Source organism: Danio aesculapii, chromosome 1 (genome assembly GCF_903798145.1).
Source record: "Danio aesculapii chromosome 1, fDanAes4.1, whole genome shotgun sequence".
Classification (NCBI taxonomy): domain Eukaryota; kingdom Metazoa; phylum Chordata; class Actinopteri; order Cypriniformes; family Danionidae; genus Danio; species Danio aesculapii.
The window spans coordinates 4,086,741-4,108,897 of record NC_079435.1 but is presented as its reverse complement, the minus strand read 5'-3'; the positions used below and the strand labels follow the sequence as shown (position 1 = coordinate 4,108,897).

General features: G+C 36.4%; 1 protein-coding gene across 2 annotated transcripts in view; it reads right to left on the bottom strand.

Moving 5' to 3' along the window:
- Positions 1-22,157, bottom strand: part of dennd1c (DENN domain containing 1C) — a 35,466-nt gene that overhangs the window by 9,612 nt on the left and 3,697 nt on the right. The window contains exons 2-18 of one of the 2 annotated variants that reach the window (XM_056455847.1): positions 21,009-21,073; positions 18,956-18,999; positions 17,130-17,179; positions 16,910-17,029; positions 12,925-12,994; positions 9,296-9,376; positions 9,139-9,213; positions 8,801-8,854; positions 8,188-8,298; positions 5,537-5,637; positions 4,865-4,910; positions 4,679-4,780; positions 2,492-2,617; positions 2,302-2,403; positions 1,686-1,776; positions 1,564-1,604; positions 1,018-1,068 (exon numbers count right to left, since the gene is read on the bottom strand). In XM_056455847.1, the coding sequence (XP_056311822.1) occupies positions 1,018-1,068; positions 1,564-1,604; positions 1,686-1,776; positions 2,302-2,403; positions 2,492-2,617; positions 4,679-4,780; positions 4,865-4,910; positions 5,537-5,637; positions 8,188-8,298; positions 8,801-8,854; positions 9,139-9,213; positions 9,296-9,376; positions 12,925-12,994; positions 16,910-17,029; positions 17,130-17,179; positions 18,956-18,999; positions 21,009-21,073 (1,330 nt within the window). The remainder of the gene's footprint in view (positions 1-1,017; positions 1,069-1,563; positions 1,605-1,685; positions 1,777-2,301; positions 2,404-2,491; positions 2,618-4,678; positions 4,781-4,864; positions 4,911-5,536; positions 5,638-8,187; positions 8,299-8,800; positions 8,855-9,138; positions 9,214-9,295; positions 9,377-12,924; positions 12,995-16,909; positions 17,030-17,129; positions 17,180-18,955; positions 19,000-21,008; positions 21,074-22,157) is intronic. The other variant, XM_056455856.1, reaches the window with a different exon arrangement.

The window sequence follows — 22,157 nt, the reverse complement described above, 5'->3', positions numbered from 1 at the left end:
TCACAGTATGTCTGATAATATTTTTTCTTCTGGAGAAAGAAAAAGTTGTTTTATTTCAACTGGAATAAAGGCAGTTTTTAATTAAAAAAATAAACATTTTAGGGACAAAATTATTAGCCCCTTTAATCTATTTTTTTAGTCTACAGCAGTGTTTCCCAACCCTTTTCCTGGAGGCACACCAACAGTACATATTTTGGATGTCTCCGTTATCTGACCCATTAACTTCAGGTTTTGGAGTCTCTTCTGATGTTCTAATTAGGTGATTCAGGTGTGTTTGATTAGGGAGACATTGAAAATGTGGACTGTTGGTGTGCCTTCAGGAACAGGGTTGGGAAACACTGGTCTACAGAACAAACCATCATTATACAATAACTTGCCTAATTACCCTAACCTGACTAATTAACCTGGTTAAGCCTTTAAATGTCACTTTAAGCTGTATAGAAGTGTCTTGAAAAATATCTAGTCAAATATTATTTACTGTCATCATGACAAAGATAAAATAAATCAGTTATTAGAAATGAGTTATTAAAACTATTATGATAAGAAATGTGTTGAAAAAAATCTCTCTGTTAAACAGAAAAATAAATACAGGGACCAATAATTCAGGGAGCTAATAATTCTGACTTCAGCTGTATCCATCAATCCATCCATCCATCCATCTACCTATCTATCTATTCTTTCACTACTGCATTTTTTACTGCACTCACTACTTACTTCTATTTTTTGAAATATATTTATTATCTGTTTTTTGTCCTGTCTCTGTAATCCTGTTGCACTGTAGAAGCTCTGTCACCAAAACAAATTCCTCGCATGTGTGAACATACCTGGCAATAAAGCTCTTTCTGATTCTTTCTTTCAATGATATTTCAGCTTCACATCACAGAATTAGATTTTATAATATATTTACATGGAAACGAGTCACTTTAAATGGTCAAATATTTTGTGCTTTTTATCATATTTTTGATCAAATAAACACCGCCTTAAAATTCCAAAAAGCTAACATGTATAAATACTCACTGCTTTGTTGGCTGTAGACTTCCAGGTCACAATCAGAGCTCCTCCACCTTTCTGTGAACATGAAACAAAATTTGTCTCTTTTCTAGTCCAAATATCTGAAAATTACTAAATCAAGAAGCATTAAAAATATCGTCTTGTTTACAGAAATATGTGAATATTAATCCAATATTTGTTTTTCCTACTATGGAAGTCAATGGTTACAGCTACTGAACATTCTTCAAAATATATTCTTCAGTGTTAAACAGAAGAAAGAAACTCTTATAGATTTGGAACCTCTTGAAGGTGAATACACTTTGAGTAAACTTTCATTGTTGCGTGAACGGCCCCCATAAATGTCTCTTTAAGTTGAATACCAGCATCAAGCAAAATAATTAGCAAGTAATTATTAAACTATTATGTGTAAAAATGATAAATATTTGACTAAAATAAATATTTCACAAGAGGATTTTAATAATAGTGTCTTCAACTGTACACAAGCTGCAGATTTACTCAGAGTATAATGCAGTAATCATCAACACACACATCTTGAGTACAGTATAAACATACCTTTAAATTTCCCACCCACTGCCGACACAGTTTAGCTCCACCTGAGAGAAACACAAGCAGATGAGGGGTTAAACTGAATAAAAAGTGCAGCAAATCAAAGAAATGTGAATGTAAATGTGCACCTGATGAAGCTCCGCACTGAAGCAGATCTTCCTCAAACACATCGCTCGGCTCTCTGCCCTCATTTAGCATTTCCAGACGCCCGTCGATGAACTGAAGGACATTCAAGTACATTGATAATCATCTCTCATAGGCATGAGGTGATAACCACAAACAAATCAATTATAAACAAACAGCCAAGCACCCGAAACAGTGCAGTGGATTACTTTATATCCACAGGAAAGTAATACGTTGTAAAGAAATCAGTGTTTTTGAAACTAATGAAGAGAGCAGAATTTATTTTAAATAATTAGTTATATATAGGTTTACTCTTCCAAAATACTAGAAATATTCTAATCTCTCACCCGTCACTGGAACACTATTGAAGGGGTGTTTATAAGAGTGTCATGAAACCTTTATAATCATGACCTGACACATCTCACATGTGGATGAGATTATATGCATGCTTATAACAACTGTTATTCACTCAGACTTTTTAAATGCAAAGATGACACTGCTTGTTATGACAACTTGACAAACAAATGCATCACAACCTGTTTTTATCTTTGTCATGACAGCTTGACATCACCAAGACAACAGAACTCATCTGTCATAATAAAGAGTGATGTTGTGTTTTACCTCTTTAAAACACTGCAGATGGACGGCGCTCTCCAGAAACTCCCGCATGCTTTGAGATTTATGACTGAGAAACAGCTCGGTGCAGAACACCACGGGCCCTTCCTTTAGACAGAGGAAAACTGCTTTAGCTGTGTGTTCATTGTGTGTGTGTGTGTGTGTGTGTGTGTGTGTGTAATTGTGTATAACTCACAGCAGGAGCCTGTAAAGCGTCTCTGTATCCTCCGAACAGCAGCGCCTGTGCTCTGAGAAACGCATGAGCGACTCCTGATCCTGCCGCCGCTGCCTGACGCTTCAAACGGACCTTCAGACCCGCCACCTGAACACACACACACACACACACACACACACACACATCTCTCATTTATAAATTGTGCACAGAAACCTTCCTAAAAGTGACAGTACACTAGAATAACTGGTCATTCATTCATTTTCTTTTCGGCTTAGTCCCTTTATTAATCTGGGGTCACCACAGCGGAATGAACCACCAACTTATCTAGCATATGTTTTTAAGCAGCGGATGCCCTTTCAGCTGCAACCCATCACTGGGAAACACACTCATTCAAACACATATACTACGGTCAATTTTAGTTTACCCAATTCCCCTATAGCGCATGTGTTTGGACTGTGGGGGAAACCGGAGCACCCAGAGGAAACCCACGCCAACACGGGGAGAACATGCAAACTCCACACAGAAATGCCAACTGACCTCGAATAAATTTTAATTTGTTTATTAATGATTATCATGTCCCCCAACACTCTGAGGAGTCTCCGGTATTTCAGTCCTATTTGTTGAAATATTTAAATACTTTTTTACATCAATCTGGCAACATATGCTACAACCCAGTTGCGCTATTGATTTGAGGCGGATGGGCTACAGCAGTGGAAGACCACACCGGGTGCCACTCCTGTCAGCTAAGAACAGGAAACTGAGGCTACAATTCACACAGGCTCAACAAAACTGGACAATAGAAGATTGGAGAAACGCTGCCTGGTCTGATGAGTCTCCATTTCTGCTGCTATATTCAGATGGTCGGGTAAGAATTTGGCGTCAACAACTTGAAAGAATGGATCCATCCGGCCCTGTATCAACGGTTCAGGCATTGTGTCAATGCCACAGCCCACCTGAGTTTTGCTGCTGACCATGTCCATCCCTTTTTGACCACAGTGTCTCCATCTTCTGATAGCTACTTCCAGCAGGATAAAGCACCATGTCATAAAGCGTGAATCATCTCAGACTGGTTTCTTGAACATGACAATGAGTTCACTGTACTCAAATAGCCTCCACAGTCACCAGATCTCAATCCAATAGAGCACCTTTGGGATGTGGTGGAACGGGAGATTCGCATCATGGATGTGCAGCCGACAAATCTGCAGCAACTGCGTGATGCTATCATGTCAATATGGAGCAAAATCTCTGAGGAATATTTCCAGTACCTTGTTGAATCTACGCCATGAAGGATTAAGGCAGTTCTGAAGGCAAAATGGGGTCCAACCCAGTACTAGTAGGGTGTACCTAATAAAGTAGCCAGTGAGTGTATGTGTATAATGTATGTAGTTGTTCATACACATGTTTCCACCCACGTTTTCTGTAATTTTACAATTCTGACATAACTTTTTTGGAGTTGCAATTTGACTCTCACAATGCTAAGAAAAAAAAGTCATAATTCTGAGATGTAACTGCAAATGTAAAACTTGAAATTGTGAGATAAAAATTCGCAACCTTGGGGAAAAAGGTGATATTTGGGTTATTGTGTGTGCCAGAAACAGGCTCTAGAGCAGGGGTCACCAATCTTGTTCCTGGAGGGCCGGTGCCCTACAGATTTTAGCTCCAACTCTAATCAAACACACCTGAACAAGCTAATCAAGGTGTTACTAGGTATACTTGAAACATCCAGGCAGGTGTGTTAAGGCAAGTTGGAGCTAAACTCTGCAGGGACACCGGCCCTCCAGGACCAAGATTGGTGACCCCTGCTCTAGAGCATAGGTCTCAAACTGGATTCCTGCACAGTTTTGCTCCAACTCTAATCAAACACAGCTGATCCAGCTAATCAAGACTACTAGAGCAGGGCTGTCCGAACTCGGTCCTGGAGAGCCGGTGTCCTGCTGAGTTTAGCTCCAACTTGCTTCAACACATCTGCCAGGAAGTTTCTAGTACATCTAGTAAGAGCTTGATTAGCTAGTTCAGGTGTGTTTGATTTGAGTTGGAGCTAAACTCTCCAGGACACCGGTCCTACAGAACCGAGTTTGGACACCCCTGTACTAGAGACTATTATGGAGGTGGTTGGAGCTAAACTAAGCAGAGCTGCGGCCCTCCAGAAATTAAGTGTGAGACCATTGCCCTAGTGTGGGAGGTGTTAGAGATGTGAAAGTGTCTCACCACGTCAGCCGGGATCTTTTTCAGGTCTTCATGAGGCGACTCTAAGGTGTTGGTGTCGATGTTTAAAATGACCACATCCTCCAGAGCGCGACTCTTCACCCTCTAACCAACACACACCCACAGGAGGAACCAACATTAGTGTCTGGGTGACAAAATGTGAGCAGAAATAAGAGTCGTCTGTCATACCTCTGCCAGACTGGAGTGAATTCCTATAAGGTACGGCATCGGTGCACTAAAAATGAGAGAAAAAAAAACTGGTGTGTGTTTGTATACCTTGTATTCCTAACATTCTGGGGACCAAATGTCACAAGTATAGCAATACCAGTAATTCCTGACATTATGAGGATATTTAGTGGTCTCCATGAAGAAAACCGCTCATAAATCATACAGAATGAAGTATTTTGAAAGTGTAAAAATGCAGACAGCTTGCTGTGAGGGTTGGTTTAGAGGTAAATGAGAGAATACACAGTCTGTACAGTAGAAACATGAAGAGTCACCATAAAGATAGCTGTACCAGCTTAATAGAGTACAACAGCAGGTCATTCCCATGAGAAAACTGATACAGAACTATTGAAATAAATGGCAGGACAGCTGTGTGTAGTGTGTGTTGTTTTGGTGGTTTACAAAGACATACATTTCTATAATGATATAATGACAATTGTATAATGGTATGACCTGGGTCAGGGGTGTCAAACTCAGTTCTTGTTTGGGTTGGGTTTCCTCTGAGGCTTGGGTTTAGTGGCCATATAATGAGTGGTTTTTACAGTATGAAATACATTATGTCTAAGGGCAGTTCTCATAAACCACCAATGCCAATGTGTGTGAGTGTGTGTGTGTGTGTGTGTGTGTGCATCTCACCAGCAGTAGTCCAGCAGGTGAGGTGGCAGCACTGGAATAAAGATGTGTTGCCAGTACATTGGAAAGAGCATCCCGTTACATGCATGAACACACGCCGTCAGCTAAACAAACACACACAAACAGAGAGAGAGAGAGAGAGTGATTAAGAATAATGTTATACATACCTGTCAAGCCTCCCGTTTTTCCCGTATTTTACAGTTCTATTCCACTATCATCCCGTAAAGGTATTTTCCTAAAGGTATATTAATCTTTCTATGAAGGGTGGCAATATACATTAAAGAGCCGATCCTCCCTATATGCAACCCATACCGCCGAACCACCAGGGGCCGCCCTTTTCTCTTAAATGTGAATCTGTTCTGTGCTTTCGCTTTATTTAGGCATGAAAACTCTTTGAAATAAATATAAAAAAGGCGGGATTCCCTTTCCTTTCCATTACAGGTGCCGTCACCCCCCCCTATTCAATCTTCAAAACAGTCATATAGCGGTGCGTGACTGTCAGCTGACACTCCATAGTGATCATTAGCCGCAGTTTCCCAAGAAGCTTCTGTACACGCAATTTGAAGCGGAGCAAAAGTCTGGGTTTTGGATGCATGTTTGAACAGACATATACACATAATTAATAATAATAATAATAATAATAATAATATCTACAGATGTCGATCTTGGTGTTTTTTTTTTTCAAACACAGCTAATTTTGTCCTAAATGAGCATTAAAAGTTAGGAAAGCTTTCGTTATAACGTTAGATGTGTGCATTTTTAAAGTGACACCTGTTATTTAATGTAATAACCAAATAAATAATAAATAAACACATTCATTCACTGCTCTTTAATCAGAATGTGTAAGTTTTACAGTGAAGTTGAATTTGATTCTATTTGTTTATAATAGCTGTTCATTATATTATAATAAGCTGAAATGTTTGCTAATTTATTTGCTGCTAATGTATACTGTTTATTTTTTTTTCTTTTGTGAATAATAATAATAATAATATAATTTGGCTATTTTTTTGGAGGGGGGGGGGGTCCCTTATTATGGTGGGCATATCCCTTACTTTCACATCCCAATGTTGACAGGTATCATGTTTTATACAGTGTTAAATGCATGTTTAATGAATGGAATTGACTCATTTGCTCTCACTGAAAGAGACAAACTCTCAGCCAATCAGAAGACGTTTCATTCATATTTAAAGGAAGCAGAAACCAAACAATGGCTGCAATAAAAATCTTCACACATAGATTCAGAGTGTCACGACTATTGTTGGGTGTTACAGTACGCTGTTTTCACACTTGGGTTTCTGATGACAAAGTGAATTTGACCTCTTTTCTTTTTTTGCAAGTTTGTTTGGGGACAAACAGCTCTCACTGTCCATCTTTAGAGTGTTTAGTAAGATTATCGATTTATTTTGATGGTCTATTTGAGTATTAGTTGACTGTCTGCTTAATATCTGTTGATACTGATGCTAAACAGACATTTAACTGACTATAAGAAACTTAGCAAGTGCATGTCAGCTTATACTAACCCTCACCCAACAGTTTACTTATAATCTAATGAGAATTAGTTGGCATCTAGATGCAATGTAACTTAAATTCAACAAACGGACCTTCAAAATAAAGTGTGACCAGATGATCTACAAGCTAGAGTGCTTTAAGATAAGATATTCAGACTATTTAAGCATTCAAAACTTAAAGTTCCACTAATAAGGCTCCCATCTCACTGCACTTTAGCTTCTCTTCAGACTTTTTAACCAATCAAATGCTCTCTAGTATCTGAAGTATCTGTATTTGATCACATCCATACTGAGGGTTCACTGAAACACTTGCATATTTAAGAAAATAATAACCGATAGCCAGCACACCACAGAACTGATCTATTATCAGTTCTTCCACATAAAAAATCTGATATATGCCAATACTGGATGTGATTATTACACATATGCTGTACAATTAGTCCATATTTAGATTGCACACATACACAATTTGTCATATATGCAAGATATATTTAGAAATACTGATTAAATATGTCGTTTTGCAACCATTGGAATTACAAATATGTACATTCATATGTTGTATATATTAGCTATAAGCAGGCCAACACAGAATGTGTGCACGCAGAAATCCGCAGATTTTCAGCCCATCATTGAGTCTATGTATTTACATGTGTATATTTATATTTATTCCGTTTTTAAATTAATTTCACTAATATTATTGTGATAAAATAATAGTAATATTAAAATATTCATATGATTTATTTACAATACTGTCTGTACAGTAATATTTTCTGTCGTTTAGTAGAGATATTGTATGAGAGACTTGCTTTGTTTACCAAATAAGTGGATCTAATTGGATTTGCATTGTAAACATTAAATAATAGTAAAAAATATATATATTTTTTATTTCATATATTAAGTTTTTAGCTATGATACAACGAAATGTACCTGGAGCAATTGATTTTATGGTGATTATTGATGCATGTTTTTCCAGTGAGCCTGTGTTGATTAAGTCTCATATTTATGCATTCAAATGTATGAATCCAAAGAGATTAGATGGTATTAAAAGAGTTTGAATGCACTGTTGAGAAACTGAACGCATGATCTTGGTTTTGCTGATGCCATGCGTAGCTGAAGAGAATCAAGACACACAAGCTCTGAGCTCACCGTGCTGAGTTTGCTGCAGTAAATGAGGATCCGTCTCTCAAACAGCATGCTGGCGAAGAGCTGGAGCAGATTACCAACATCCACCGCCACCACCAGCTCCGTCAGGTTCCTCTGATACACACACACACACACACGTGTGTACATGTAAATATAAATACACACATACATAAGCGCACACAAATCACACACACAAATATGCGTGCGCGCACACACACACGTATATAGACACACACATATACACACACACATATATATATATATATATATATATATATATATATATATATATATATATATATATATATATATATATATAGACATGCAAATACAAACACACACACACGCACACACACAAACATATCCACACATATAGACATACATGCACATATATACACAGAGATACAAATACACACACACACACACACACACACACAAATATACACACAAACAAACACATTTACAGTGTAGACATGCAAATACAAAAACACACACACAAATATACACACAGACAGAAATACTCACTCACACAAATACACACACACAAATACAATCAACAAATGGTCTGTCAGATCGAGCCACAGTAGCTCCTGAAGCCCTTCAGGAAGACACTCACACTCTCTGGAATAGACGGCAGGGCTTTGGGATCTGGAGCAATAAAGTACGGGATCTGACGGAGAGAGACATTATGTCACAAACACACACACGCACACACGCACACACAGTCACCCTGAGTTTCATTCAAGTGAGACCAATGAAGTTTGATTTTAATTGTCAAGCCAATGACGACTGAGTTACAGTTAGTGTTTTAGTCAAGCGTTAGATTGGAGATGGTCTCGTCGGGGGTCAGTTTCACACACTGGATTAGAGTGGAGTGTTTTTATTAGGATGTATTAGACGCTGGAATGAAGCTTCAGTCCGGTCGGCTGCTTTTATAGCGAATCAGGGACTCACCCCCGCTGACTCCTCCCCTTTAGGGGTGTGTCCACCTACGCCAGGCATCTCACTTCCAATCATTAGCTTTGCTCCCTCAGTGAAGAACACAGGAGCCTGATTGTGATGTCACAAGTGATGTCATAAAGGGAGATTCCATCAGCCAATCAGCACTTACCATCTGCAGCGTGATGGAGCCGTTGGCCGGAGGGACGGGGTGCTTGTAGAGAGCCAAAAGCAGCTCCGTCATTTCATTCGTCTGCCGAAAAAAACACGATTATATTATAATGACGATTTTATTTAGTTTGTTTATGAAAAAAGTTGGTTAGAGTCTAGAAGGGATACAGCTAAACAAAAGAAAGAGTCTAGAAGGGATACAGCTAAATAGAAAAAAAGAGTCTAGAAGGGATACAGCTAAAAAGAAAAAAGAGTCTAGAAGGGATACAGCTCAATAGAAAAAAGAGCCTAGAAGGGATAAAGCTAAATAGAAAAAAAGAGTCTAGAAGGGATACAGCTAAATAGAAAAAAAGAGTCTAGAAGGGATACAGCTATATAGAAAAAAGAGTCTAGAAGGGATACAGCTAAATAGGAAAAAAGAGTCTAGAAGGGATGAAGCTATATAGAAAAAAGAGTCTAGAAGGGATGAAGCTAAATAGAAAAAAAGTCTAGAAGGGATACAGCTAAATAGAAAAAAAGAGTCTAGAAGGGATGAAGCTATATAGAAAAAAGAGTCTAGAAGGGATGAAGCTAAATAGAAAAAAAGTCTAGAAGGGATACAGCTAAATAGAAAAAAAGAGTCTAGAAGGGATACAGCTAAATAGAAAAAAAGAGTCTAGAAGAGATACAGCTAAATAGAATAAAAGAGTCTAAAAGGGATACAGCTAAATAGGAAAAAAGAGTCTAGAAGGGATGAAGCTATATAGAAAAAAGAGTCTAGAAGGGATGAAGCTAAATAGAAAAAAAGTCTAGAAGGGATACAGCTAAATAGAAAAAAAGAGTCTAGAAGGGATACAGCTAAATAGAAAAAAAGAGTCTAGAAGAGATACAGCTAAATAGAATAAAAGAGTCTAAAAGGGATACAGCTAAATAGGAAAAAAGAGTCTAGAAGGGATGAAGCTATATAGAAAAAAGAGTCTAGAAGGGATACAGCTAAATAGAAAAAAAGAGTCTAGAAGGGATACAGCTAAATAGAAAAAAAGAGTCTAGAAGGGATACAGCTAAATAGAAAAAAAGAGTCTAGAAGAGATACAGCTAAATAGAATAAAAGAGTCTAAAAGGGATACAGCTAAATAGGAAAAAAGAGTCTAGAAGGGATGAAGCTATATAGAAAAAAGAGTCTAGAAGGGATACAGCTAAATAGAAAAAAGAGTCTAGAAGGGATACAGCTAAATAGAAAAAAGAGTCTAGAAGGGATACAGCTAAATAGAATAAAAGAGTCTAAAAGGGATACAGCTAAATAGGAAAAAAGAGTCTAGAAGGGATGAAGCTATATAGAAAAAAGAGTCTAGAAGGGATGAAGCTAAATAGAAAAAAAGTCTAGAAGGGATACAGCTAAATAGAAAAAAAGAGTCTAGAAGGGATACAGCTAAATAGAAAAAAAGAGTCTAGAAGGGATACAGCTAAATAGAATAAAAGAGTCTAAAAGGGATACAGCTAAATAGGAAAAAAGAGTCTAGAAGGGATGAAGCTATATAGAAAAAAGAGTCTAGAAGGGATACAGCTAAATAGAAAAAAGAGTCTAGAAGGGATACAGCTAAATAGAAAAAAGAGTCTAGAAGGGATACAGCTAAATAGAATAAAAGAGTCTAAAAGGGATACAGCTAAATAGGAAAAAAGAGTCTAGAAGGGATGAAGCTATATAGAAAAAAGAGTCTAGAAGGGATGAAGCTAAATAGAAAAAAAGTCTAGAAGGGATACAGCTAAATAGAAAAAAAGAGTCTAGAAGGGATACAGCTAAATAGAAAAAAAGAGTCTAGAAGGGATACAGCTAAATAGAATAAAAGAGTCTAAAAGGGATACAGCTAAATAGGAAAAAAGAGTCTAGAAGGGATGAAGCTATATAGAAAAAAGAGTCTAGAAGGGATACAGCTAAATAGAAAAAAAGAGTCTAGAAGGGATACAGCTAAATAGGAAAAAAGAGTCTAGAAGGGATACAGCTAAATAGAATAAAAGAGTCTAAAAGGGATACAGCTAAATAGGAAAAAAGAGTCTAGAAGGGATACAGCTAAATAGAAAAAAAAAGAGTCTAGAAGGGATACAGCTAAAAAGAAAAAAAGAGTCTAGAAGGGATACAGCTAAATAGAAAAAAAAGCCTAGAAGGGATACAGCTAAATAAAAGAGAAAAAGAGGGATACAGCTACAGATAATCATGTCAATATAACAATTTTTGTGACACTACAACAATTCATATTTTCATAAAATTCACATTTTTACACTACTGTGAGGGGTAAGTTTAGGGATTGAGGTGGGGCAGTTGTCAATAAAATACAATTAATGGGTAATTGAATCAATAATATGAATAAAACCATGTATAATTACAGTTTTTACTTTATTGTGAGGGTTGGGTTTATGCTTAGGATGGGGTAGACATTAATAAAATACAATTAATGAGTAATTTAATCAATAATATGAATAATACTCTGTATAATTACTGTTTTTTCATTGCTGTGAGGGTTGGGTTTAGGGTTGGTGTAGACGTTAATACAACACAATTCATGGGTAATATAATAAATAATATAAATAATTATTGTTAACTTCCGGCTACAGCTGTATCCCTTCTAGCAACAACCCAAACACTCTGTAATGCTCACATAGGATATAGTTATTTATTTATAGTTATTATAGTTATATATTTTGACATTAGTTTATTTTGCGAACCACACTGACAGATGTTTTTGCTCGTTTTAAGGAAAAACTCTCTACTGTAAAAGATAACTGACGCTTGGCATGTAAATTACACCCTGTCAGCAATGTGTTTTCAGCCAATCAGCTCGTGTGAATGCCAGACATGATTAATATTCAGAAGCCTGACCGATCATCAGTAGCAGCCGTAATATTTTGCTAGTGTAATCATTCTTTTAGTTGATTTTCTAATGGTCAGTAATGTATCAAGCATCACTCCTTTAAGTTCTATAATAAACTACAACATTTTGACAACTGACTGATGTTTTATATGTTTAGATTTTAAGGTTTCCAGTCATATCACATTGTATACAGCTGTCTATTAGTGAACAAACACACACACACACTTAATAATACATAATAAACATGGCTAAATAATACATTTAATAGACTGCACTGAGTAGTTCTGAAATTAAAACACTGATATTAAGCACTAATAAAACACTTTTTTGCTAATTTATGCAAAATCAAGAGTATAAAAAAGCTACTGATCATATTTCTTGTAATCATTTAAAATCAAAATGTTCTCATTTACAATATTTTCGACATTTATCATAAGAGCTTTACTTAAATAATTGAGAGATCAGCAGATTAGCATGAAGGATCATGTTCAATCTGACAGTGTTTCTCAACCACGTTCTCGGAGGCCCACCAGCACTGCATGTTTTGGATGTCTTCTTTGTCCGTTACCCCCATTACAGATCTTTCAGTCTCTGCCAATGAGCTGATGATCTGAATCAGGTGTGTTTGGTTAAGGAGACACAGAAAACGTGCAGAGCTGGTGGTCCTCCAGGAACGTGGTTGAGAAACACTGTGTTAGATTTTTTTGTGTGTTTCTGATTAAATAAAGCAGTCTTGCTGAGCAAAAGCAACTTTCAAAAAAAAAAAAAGATGTTAAAAGCTCACCTGTCCTTTTGATGAGCACTCCGCGAGGTTATTCAGAAGTTTGTAGAAGACCTCAAACCAAGGCAAATAACTGAGTGCGACAGAGAGAAATCACTCTTTACTGACGTCACACAACTGATCAATCTGTTCTGTCTGTACAGGAGACAAAACTGCAGAACTATAGCTATTTCCTTAACATGAGCTAAATAATCTGCCATTCGGGTAAGAAGATTAATCTTCCATCAAAAGGAAAAACAAGTCTATTTTGCTGACCCCATTGGCAGATTTTTAGCTTGTTTTAAGGAAAAACTCACTTCATTTTGGCAGATTATTTATGAAAACAAGACAATATGCTTTGCTTGTCTAGAAAATGCTTCTTGATTTAGGAATTTTCTGATATTTGGACAAGAAACAAGACCAAAAAACTACGAAAGAAAGCATTTTTTGCACCGTACTGCCAATAAATTCATCTGATGAGTCCTGAAATTGTGAATGTTCAATAATGGCACTAAAGTGGCTTGCTGATCAACAAAAGCGGCTTTTTCAGACATTAAACATGCTTTTAGTATAGGACTGTCAATCAATTCAAAGTTTACTGTAATTAATTAAACAATGTTGATTAATGCAATTAATTACATATGTAATGTAATGTGTATTTACAGCTGAAGTCAGAATTATTAGCCCCCCTATAAACTTTTTCCCAAATTTCTGTTTAATGGAGAGCAGATTTCTTCAACACATTTCTAATCATAATAGTTTTAGTAACTCATTTCTAATAACTGATTTATTTTCTCTTTGCCATGATGACAGTAAATAATATTTGACTAGATATTTTTCAAGACACTTCTATACTATTAAAGTGACGTTTAAAGGCTTAACTAGGTTAATTAGGTTAACTAGGCAGGTTACAGTAATTAGGCAAGTTATTGTATAATGATGGTTTGTTCTGTAGACTATCGAAAAGAAATAAAGCTTAAAGAGGCTAATAATATTGACCGTAAAATGGCTTTTAAAAAATAAAAACTGCTTTTATTCTAGCCGAAATAAAACAAATAAGACTTTCTCTAGAAGAAAAAATATTATCAGACATACTGTGAAAATTTCCTTGCTCTGTTAAACATCATTTGGGAAATATATATATTTTTTTAAATCTAAGGGGGGCTAATAATTCTGACTTCAACTGTATATAGCACATTTATCATGTATGGCCATACATCCAAAGCGCTTCACAATCATGAGGGGGGTCTCTTCACACCACCACCAATGTGCAGCATCCACTTCGATGATGCAACGGCAGCCAGAGGACAACAGCACCAGTGCTTCACCACACATCAGCTATAGGTGGAGTGGAGAGACAGTGATACAGCCAATTCAGGTGATAGGGTTAATTGGGAGGCCATGATGGGTAAGGGCCGATGGAGGGTATTTGGTCAGGGTTACATCCTCACTCTTTACGGGAAGTGCCATGGGGTTTTTAATGACTACAGAGAGTTAGGACCTCGTTTTAATGTCTCATCTGAAAGACGCTGCCCACTGACAGTACAGTGTCCCATTCACTATACTGGGGCATTAGGACGCTGACAGACTGCAGGTTCAGCGCCCTTTGCTGGATTCACTAACACCACTTCCAACAGCAACCTAGTTTTCCCATGTGGTCTCCCATCCAGGTACTGACCAGGCTCAGCCCTGCTTAGCTTCAGTGAGTAGTTTCATATGAGATTTAAATGAGAATATATCCTCAAACACACATTTACAGTCATTATGTTAAATACAAACATTTTCAGGTTTACAAAAAGCAGCTTTAGAGAGAAATATTTTGATTTGACAGCATTTATTACATTTATTAACATTGTAAGCTATAAAACCCTTGCTTATTATAGTTTTCCTTTCCCAGATGTTCAATCTAATTTAGTGTTTAGATATATTTTAAAACCCACTTGTTGTTTTTTCATTGGCCTAATAGGAAATTTGTATTCTGCCTGTTTTATTTCCTATTTTTTATTTCCTATTTTTTTTGCTGGCTAGTTCTGTATTCCAAAATGTATGATGCTGTAAAGCACTTCGGTCAATCTCATGGCTATTTTAAATGTGTGATATAAATAAAATAAACATGAAACTATTTGCAAAGTGTTTTATATTTAGAAACCCGTTTGGTTACCAACATTACCAACAAAATATTTTCACGTTCTGAAAGAAATCCATATCAGTTTGAAGAACACCATAAATATATACAATAGATATCGCATAGGGACCCTGAGCATGCGTCAATAGCGCCGCCACATTTGTACAGTGCTCCCAGGACAGCCGCACTAGTCAAGACGTTAGCCAATGTGAAGATGCTGGACTTTAGCGCTGCATATGGGTGTAGTAATAAGCAAACAAAGAAAACAAAGCATAAAGGCAGAACATTTCATAGGTAAGATTTCGTTTTTTTACTTTTGTCTTAAACACGTAACATTATTGATGATAATACAGTCACTTACTGCACTGATCATAAGGAAAGTAGCACCAACTCGCACTAAATACTAGGTTTATGCTAGTTTTGTTAAATAAAACCAGCAAACAATGTAAATGAAATATGACAACAAGACACTGCGGTGGCAGAAACTTGTGTTATTGTTGGCTAAGTGAAGAAAGGGCTAGTTTTTGAAGTAACTTATTAGGGGGCCTGATAACATAACAGCACCTGTGCCTCAATGCACATACTGTCCACCATAAATTATTGAATATAACAAATGTTATATAACATTTAGGTCAGAAAGGTGGATATGCACATTGAGACGCAGGGATATTGATGGTTCACACAAATCATTCATAATGGAGATCGCAGTTTCGTAATTTAAAAAAAAAAATGCATACAGACTACCTATATATCATAAATATATGTGTATATATCTCTGGCTCTGGATAGCCACAGTCCTCCACTGCACCTTAATCCCACATTAATTTCAAAGAAGCGCTACGCTGTACTAAAATGGCTGCTCTATTGACGCATTCCTTCCAATAGACAATAATAGCGTAGGCCAGTGTTTCCCAACCCTGTTCCTGGAGGCACACCAACAGTACATATTTTGGATGTCTCCATTATCTGACCCATTCGTTTCAGGTTTTGGAGTCTCTTCTGATGTTATGGTAAGATGATTCAGGTGTGTTTGATTAGGGAGAGGTTGAAAATGTGGACTGTTGTTGTGCCTTCAGGAACAGGGTTGGGAAACACTGGCATAGGCAACATCTAATGTAAATCTCTATGGAAGAACAAAATGTTATAGGGATAAATACTGACGAAATTTAGCAAAAGCAGACAATACTGTGTCTAAAATACATCATAATATTAACTTCTTATTTCCTGAACTGTTGTGTAAAATCAAGATCTCATGTGATGCTGAACTCGCTGCTCGTGTGGTTAAATCATATGATACAACTACAAAACAAAAAATCATACAGGGCAAAAATCATCACTGGATTAAATGTAATATGACTTAACGTGTTCAGATCTGGGGGTGGTATGTTAAAATAATTTGCATATCACTTTAAATTTAAACTAATATATAAAGTTAAAGAGGAATTTTTTGTACTACTCTCTGATATCAACTTATAGTGTAATTAATAAAAAAATAGTTCCATCATCAAAATGTTTGAGTGGGCGTGGTCAATTGTAGACTGAGAAGTAAACGCCCACTGTTCTGATTGGCTGACAGTTTTCCATATTAACAAGTTTAAACCGGCAGTAAAATAGAAGAGGGTGTGATCTTCGGTGGAGGCGGAGCTTATCCAAACTATTACATCATAGAGTAGAACATTCCAGAAGCTAGTGGTTTCTTCAGACTGCCTAAGCTGATTTAGAGGTAAGACAAAGTGTTGAGTTCTGAATCTTACAGGGTGTTTTTATAGCACTGAGCTCTTATATGCCAAAAGATCAAGGGAATTTTTGTTTCGCATTTCATGACCCCTTTAATGTGTTAAATCAACAGTTTTAGCTGAGATTAAAAGACTGTGTGTCTGATACCTCAGTATACACAAGCAGGTCTGAGAGCTGGACGTGAGTCTGCAGAAACCGAATCGCTGGCATCCTTCCAGATCCGTCAGGACGAATGTGAAGTGCTGCACCGCCACACTGTCCTTCACCCTGTGCATCGGATTAACAAATAAAGCAAACGCACTTGAGTGTGCAGTTCCCTATGCAATAATAATAATAATAATAATTACAAAGAAGGAATGATTTTCACCTCTCTATGTCATAAGGGAAGCAGAAGCGAGGCAACGACTTCCGAGACTCCTACACACAAAACCATCAGTCATCATTTACTCTCAATATCTGCACTCATAATCAAATACTACAGTCATTTAGAGTATTGTTGTGTTTTTCAATTTTAGCATAGTAAGGTATTTAAACCAATCTGTTGTGGTCATTATACAGTTGCTATGGAAACAAAGCAACTATAGTAATTAATCTGTTGCGGTGGTTTTATCGTTGCTATGCTAACACGGCAAATATAGTAATTATTTGGTTATGGTGGTTTTACAGTTGCTATGGTAACATGCCAATTATAGTCATTAATTTGTTGAAGTGATCCTATAGTTGCCACGGTAACACAACACCTATAGTAATTTAAACAAATGACCCAATATTGCTGTTTTCTAAAACATCATGGTATATTATAATACAACACACAGTTTACTGTACTAAAAACTAAAGTATACTACAGTTGATCAGATAGTATGCTGGAGCGTTCATTTATAATACGTTACTATAGATCCTATAATATATACATTATAATACACTTTACTATAGTATAGTTCCAAAACACTGCTAATGCTGTAGTATTTTCACGTGGCTGCGCAGCTTTTATTTTGTGCATTCACAACCCATTTTACTCACCTAATGAGATGTTTCTGAATCAGACTTTAGATGTGATAGCGAATGATGTGAATGTGTGTTTGGAGTGGACTGCAGACACACTTAAGAACGAGATGTTTTGACTCAGAAGTGAAGAGTGCATGTTAAATTCACACTTCATAGGGTTTCCAATAGTAATGTACATTCTTGTTTAGATATATCTTATATACTATTATGGTTGCATTCTCTATTTAACGGTAATGTGCACACTATCACTATTTCACACCCAGAGCTGTCTTCCTTCTGAACTCTGCCCCTCACTGACCCTTTTGCCCCCCCAATACACCCCCCACACTCCTCTAACTTATACTCCTCACAATCATTGCACTATTCAACATTTGCACATTTAAAGTTTGCACATATTCATTGCACTGATTCACTTACTTGAACTGTACATACCCAGAGCACATGAACGTTTGTAATTATGTTTATCTATCTGCACACTTCTGCTATTAATAGCATCCTGTACATATATTCATTTATTGTAAATCTGTTCATAGCTAATACAACCTGTATATAATGTTGATAGTACATCCATCTGTAAATATCACCATAGTTTTTCTATAACTGCACTTTATAACTTATACCTGTATATTGCTGCTGTTGCACTGCTGGTTAAACCTAAACTGCATTTCGTTGCCTTGTACTTGTACATGTGTGATGACAATAAAGTTGAATCTAATCTAATCTAATCTAATTCTATTGTATGACAACAGTGTAGAAACGCAAAACACTGCCGAAGTTTATTTTAGTATTATAGTATTTATATGATAGTTAATCGATTTTTATTACAAAAACTGTTTCTATTACTTATATTATTTAACATAATGCTGATTTTTATTGTATTTATTGTATTTAGTAACTTTTATTTATTATAATTGTCACAAATTAAATAACTTTAATATTACATTATGGCAAACTGTAGCAGGATTTATTTATTTAGGTATCGTTTTATTCATGCAATTCTCTTTATCATTCTTAAAACTTAGCTGTTACATTAGTAAATGGTGGCGTGACTAAAATGCTAATACAAATATTATCTAAAATTAAAATATTATATAAAATTATATCATATAAATATATTACAATATCATGTCATTTATATTCATTAAACAACTGAAAGATTAAGGACTGCTGTGATCCTCGAGTACTAACCTCATCATTAAAGTCTTCAGGGAACTGAAACAACACATCAGGATCTACTCAAATAGACAGAAAAACACACACACACACACACACACACACACACACACACACACACACACACACACACACACACACACACACACACGGGTCAGTCACATCATTTCTCAAGCAGAGGATGTGGTTAAAGTCAGGTTTTAGTTCTCCACAATGTTAACCAGTGATGTTCTGACAGATACTCTATATTTCCTATAGAGCCGGTTTTACCCTCTCTCTTACCCTACACCGGCAGTGTTTCCCTTTCTCCACCCTGCTAACAGATCACTGCATAACTAACTAGTTCCCCTGCCTTTCTCATTCGGATGAGGCTCTACTGGCCCTGCTGTGGTTTTTCTGGTTCAGTCATGTGACAGGAAGAGAACAGAACAAACAGCCATATGTGTGTGTGTGCGTGTGTGTGTTTATGATATCAGTTTAGATAGTGTGTATGGTGTGTGTGTGTGTGTGTAAGGTGTGTGTACATGTTTGTTTATGGTGTGTGTTTATGATATCAGTTTAGATAGTGTGTATGGTGTGTGTGTACGTGTTTGTTTATGGTGTGTGTTTATGATATCAGTTTAGATAGTGTGTATGGTGTGTGTGTGTACGGTGTGTGTACGTGTTTGTTTATGGTGTGTGTTTATGATATCAGTTTAGATAGTGTGTATGGTGTGTGTGTGTACGTGTTTGTTTATGGTGTGTGTTTATGATATCAGTTTAGATAGTGTGTATGGTGTGTGTGTGTACGTGTGTGCATGTGTTTGTTTATGGTGTGTGTTTATGATATCAGTTTAGATAGTGTGTATGGTGTGTGTGTGTGTACGGTGTGTGTACGTGTGTGCATGTGTTTGTTTATGGTGTGTGTTTATGATATCAGTTTAGATAGTGTTTATGGTGTGTGTGTACGGTGTGTGTACGTGTTTGTTTATGGTGTGTGTTTATGATATCAGTTTAGATAGTGTGTATGGTGTGTGTGTGTTCGGTGTGTGTATGTGTTTGTTTATGGTGTGTGTTTATGATATCAGTTTAGATAGTGTGTATGGTGTGTGTGTGTACGTGTGTGTACGTGTTTGTTTATGGTGTGTGTTTATGATATCAGTTAAGATAGTGTGTATGGTGTGTGTGTACGGTGTGTGTACGTGTTTGTTTATGGTGTGTGTTTATGATATCAGTTTAGATAGTGTGTATGGTGTGTGTGTGTACGTGTGTGCATGTGTTTGTTTATGGTGTGTGTTTATGATATCAGTTTAGATAGAGTGTATGGTGTGTGTGTGTACGGTGTGTGTACGTGTGTGCATGTGTTTGTTTATGGTGTGTGTTTATGATATCAGTTTAGATAGTGTGTATGGTGTGTGTGTGTGTGTACGTGTGTGCATGTGTTTGTTTATGGTGTGTGTTTATGATATCAGTTTAGATAGTGTGTATGGTGTGTGTGTACGGTGTGTGAACGTGTGTGCATGTGTTTGTTTATGGTGTGTGTTTATGATATCAGTTTAGATAGTGTGTATTTGTCGGTGTGTATTAGTGCTGGGATTAATCACATCCAAAATAAAAGTTTGGTTTACCTAAGTGTGTACCTAATAAAGTGGCCGGTCAGTGTATATATGTGTGTGTGTGTGTGTGTATACTAATACGTATATGTGTGTGTTTTGATATCATTTTAGATAGTTAGTTTGGTGTGTGTGTGTGTGTGTGTGAACAGTGTATATGTTTGTATGAGTCCGTGTGTGTTATATGATATCAGTTTAGTATGTGTGTGCATGTGTGTGTTTTTTGACACAGGTATTACATAACAAGGAACTGTATGAAGATAATACCAATGTGCCCATTTAAAGGTGTATAAATCATACAGAAATATACATTTTAAAGTAATAAACAGTTTTTGAACAAAATAGTTGCAAGTTCCTCTGAGCGTTGGGTGATAGAAAATACACTTTTACAGTATTAAAACATAGACACAAATGTAATGTCCCCACAATTCACAAAAACAAACAAGTGTATGTCTGTGCGTGTGTTTGGTACCCACCTTTATCTCTGGCGATTGGACAGGAGGCTTGAAAGAACCAATAGAAAGTTTTGTCAGGGTTTTTCCTGTGAACAACAAAGTCAATCTGTCATCTTAACAACACCTTCTGAAGATAAACATCAGATGTGAAGTGTAAACAGAGTTACAGGTGAAGAAGCGCTCTGAATCATGTTCTGTTCATCATTATATCTAAATACAGCAGTTGGAGCAGGATGTGGTGGGCCAATTTAGCAGAAACACATCGACAGACTTCTGACTGAAACGTTTCCACTTTTAAAATCGGCCATCTGAATGTCTAAAGGAGGCTCATGCAAATGCAACGGCCCTAACATCACACTCTGTGACATGATATATCAGATAAATGTGATTTTTAAAAGACAAACTATCCAGAGGATTTGATTTACAATGCTCAAGTTCATTGTAAGGCTTGTTTTTTATCATACAATGCTCTTAATTCTGGAATATGATCATTAAAAACCCAGCCTTTAACACTAGGTAAAGATGAATTTCACTCTTGTAATTTAGAAGCACTGCTTTTAATGAAAATCTCTTCTATATTGCCTTATTTTATAACATTTCTCTTTTCTTCAATGTTTTTTTTAGCTCTAAAGGTAATAATGAAACTGAAATTGACACTTATTTCCAACTTGGCTTTTTTTGTTTGTACATCAAACATTTAAACACAGCCAGCTCTGTTTCTATGATGGTCCAAAGCATATGAATATAAGTCACGTGATTGACTGTTGGTTGCTTGGTATCAGGCTGACACCATTTCTCTTAAAGAGATACAGCTGAGGACACTTACATCAGTTTAGCATCTGTATAACAATAATTCATCTTTTTTACATTACCGTGGGAGGTAGGTTTAGGGTTGAGGTAGACTTTCATTAAATACAATTAATGTGTCATTTAATAAATAGTATCAATATATCTTGTTAACTTCTGGATCGAAGCTGTATCTTTTCTAGCATTAAATGCAGACTGAAAGCTGGAGTGAAAAAGAGAAAGTTCAATACTTCATTTTAATATTTATACAGTCAGCATATATATATATATATATATATATATATATATATATATATATATATATATATATATATAACTGTGCTATAGCCTTCATGCAAAACTATTTCATGCAGCATTGATTCA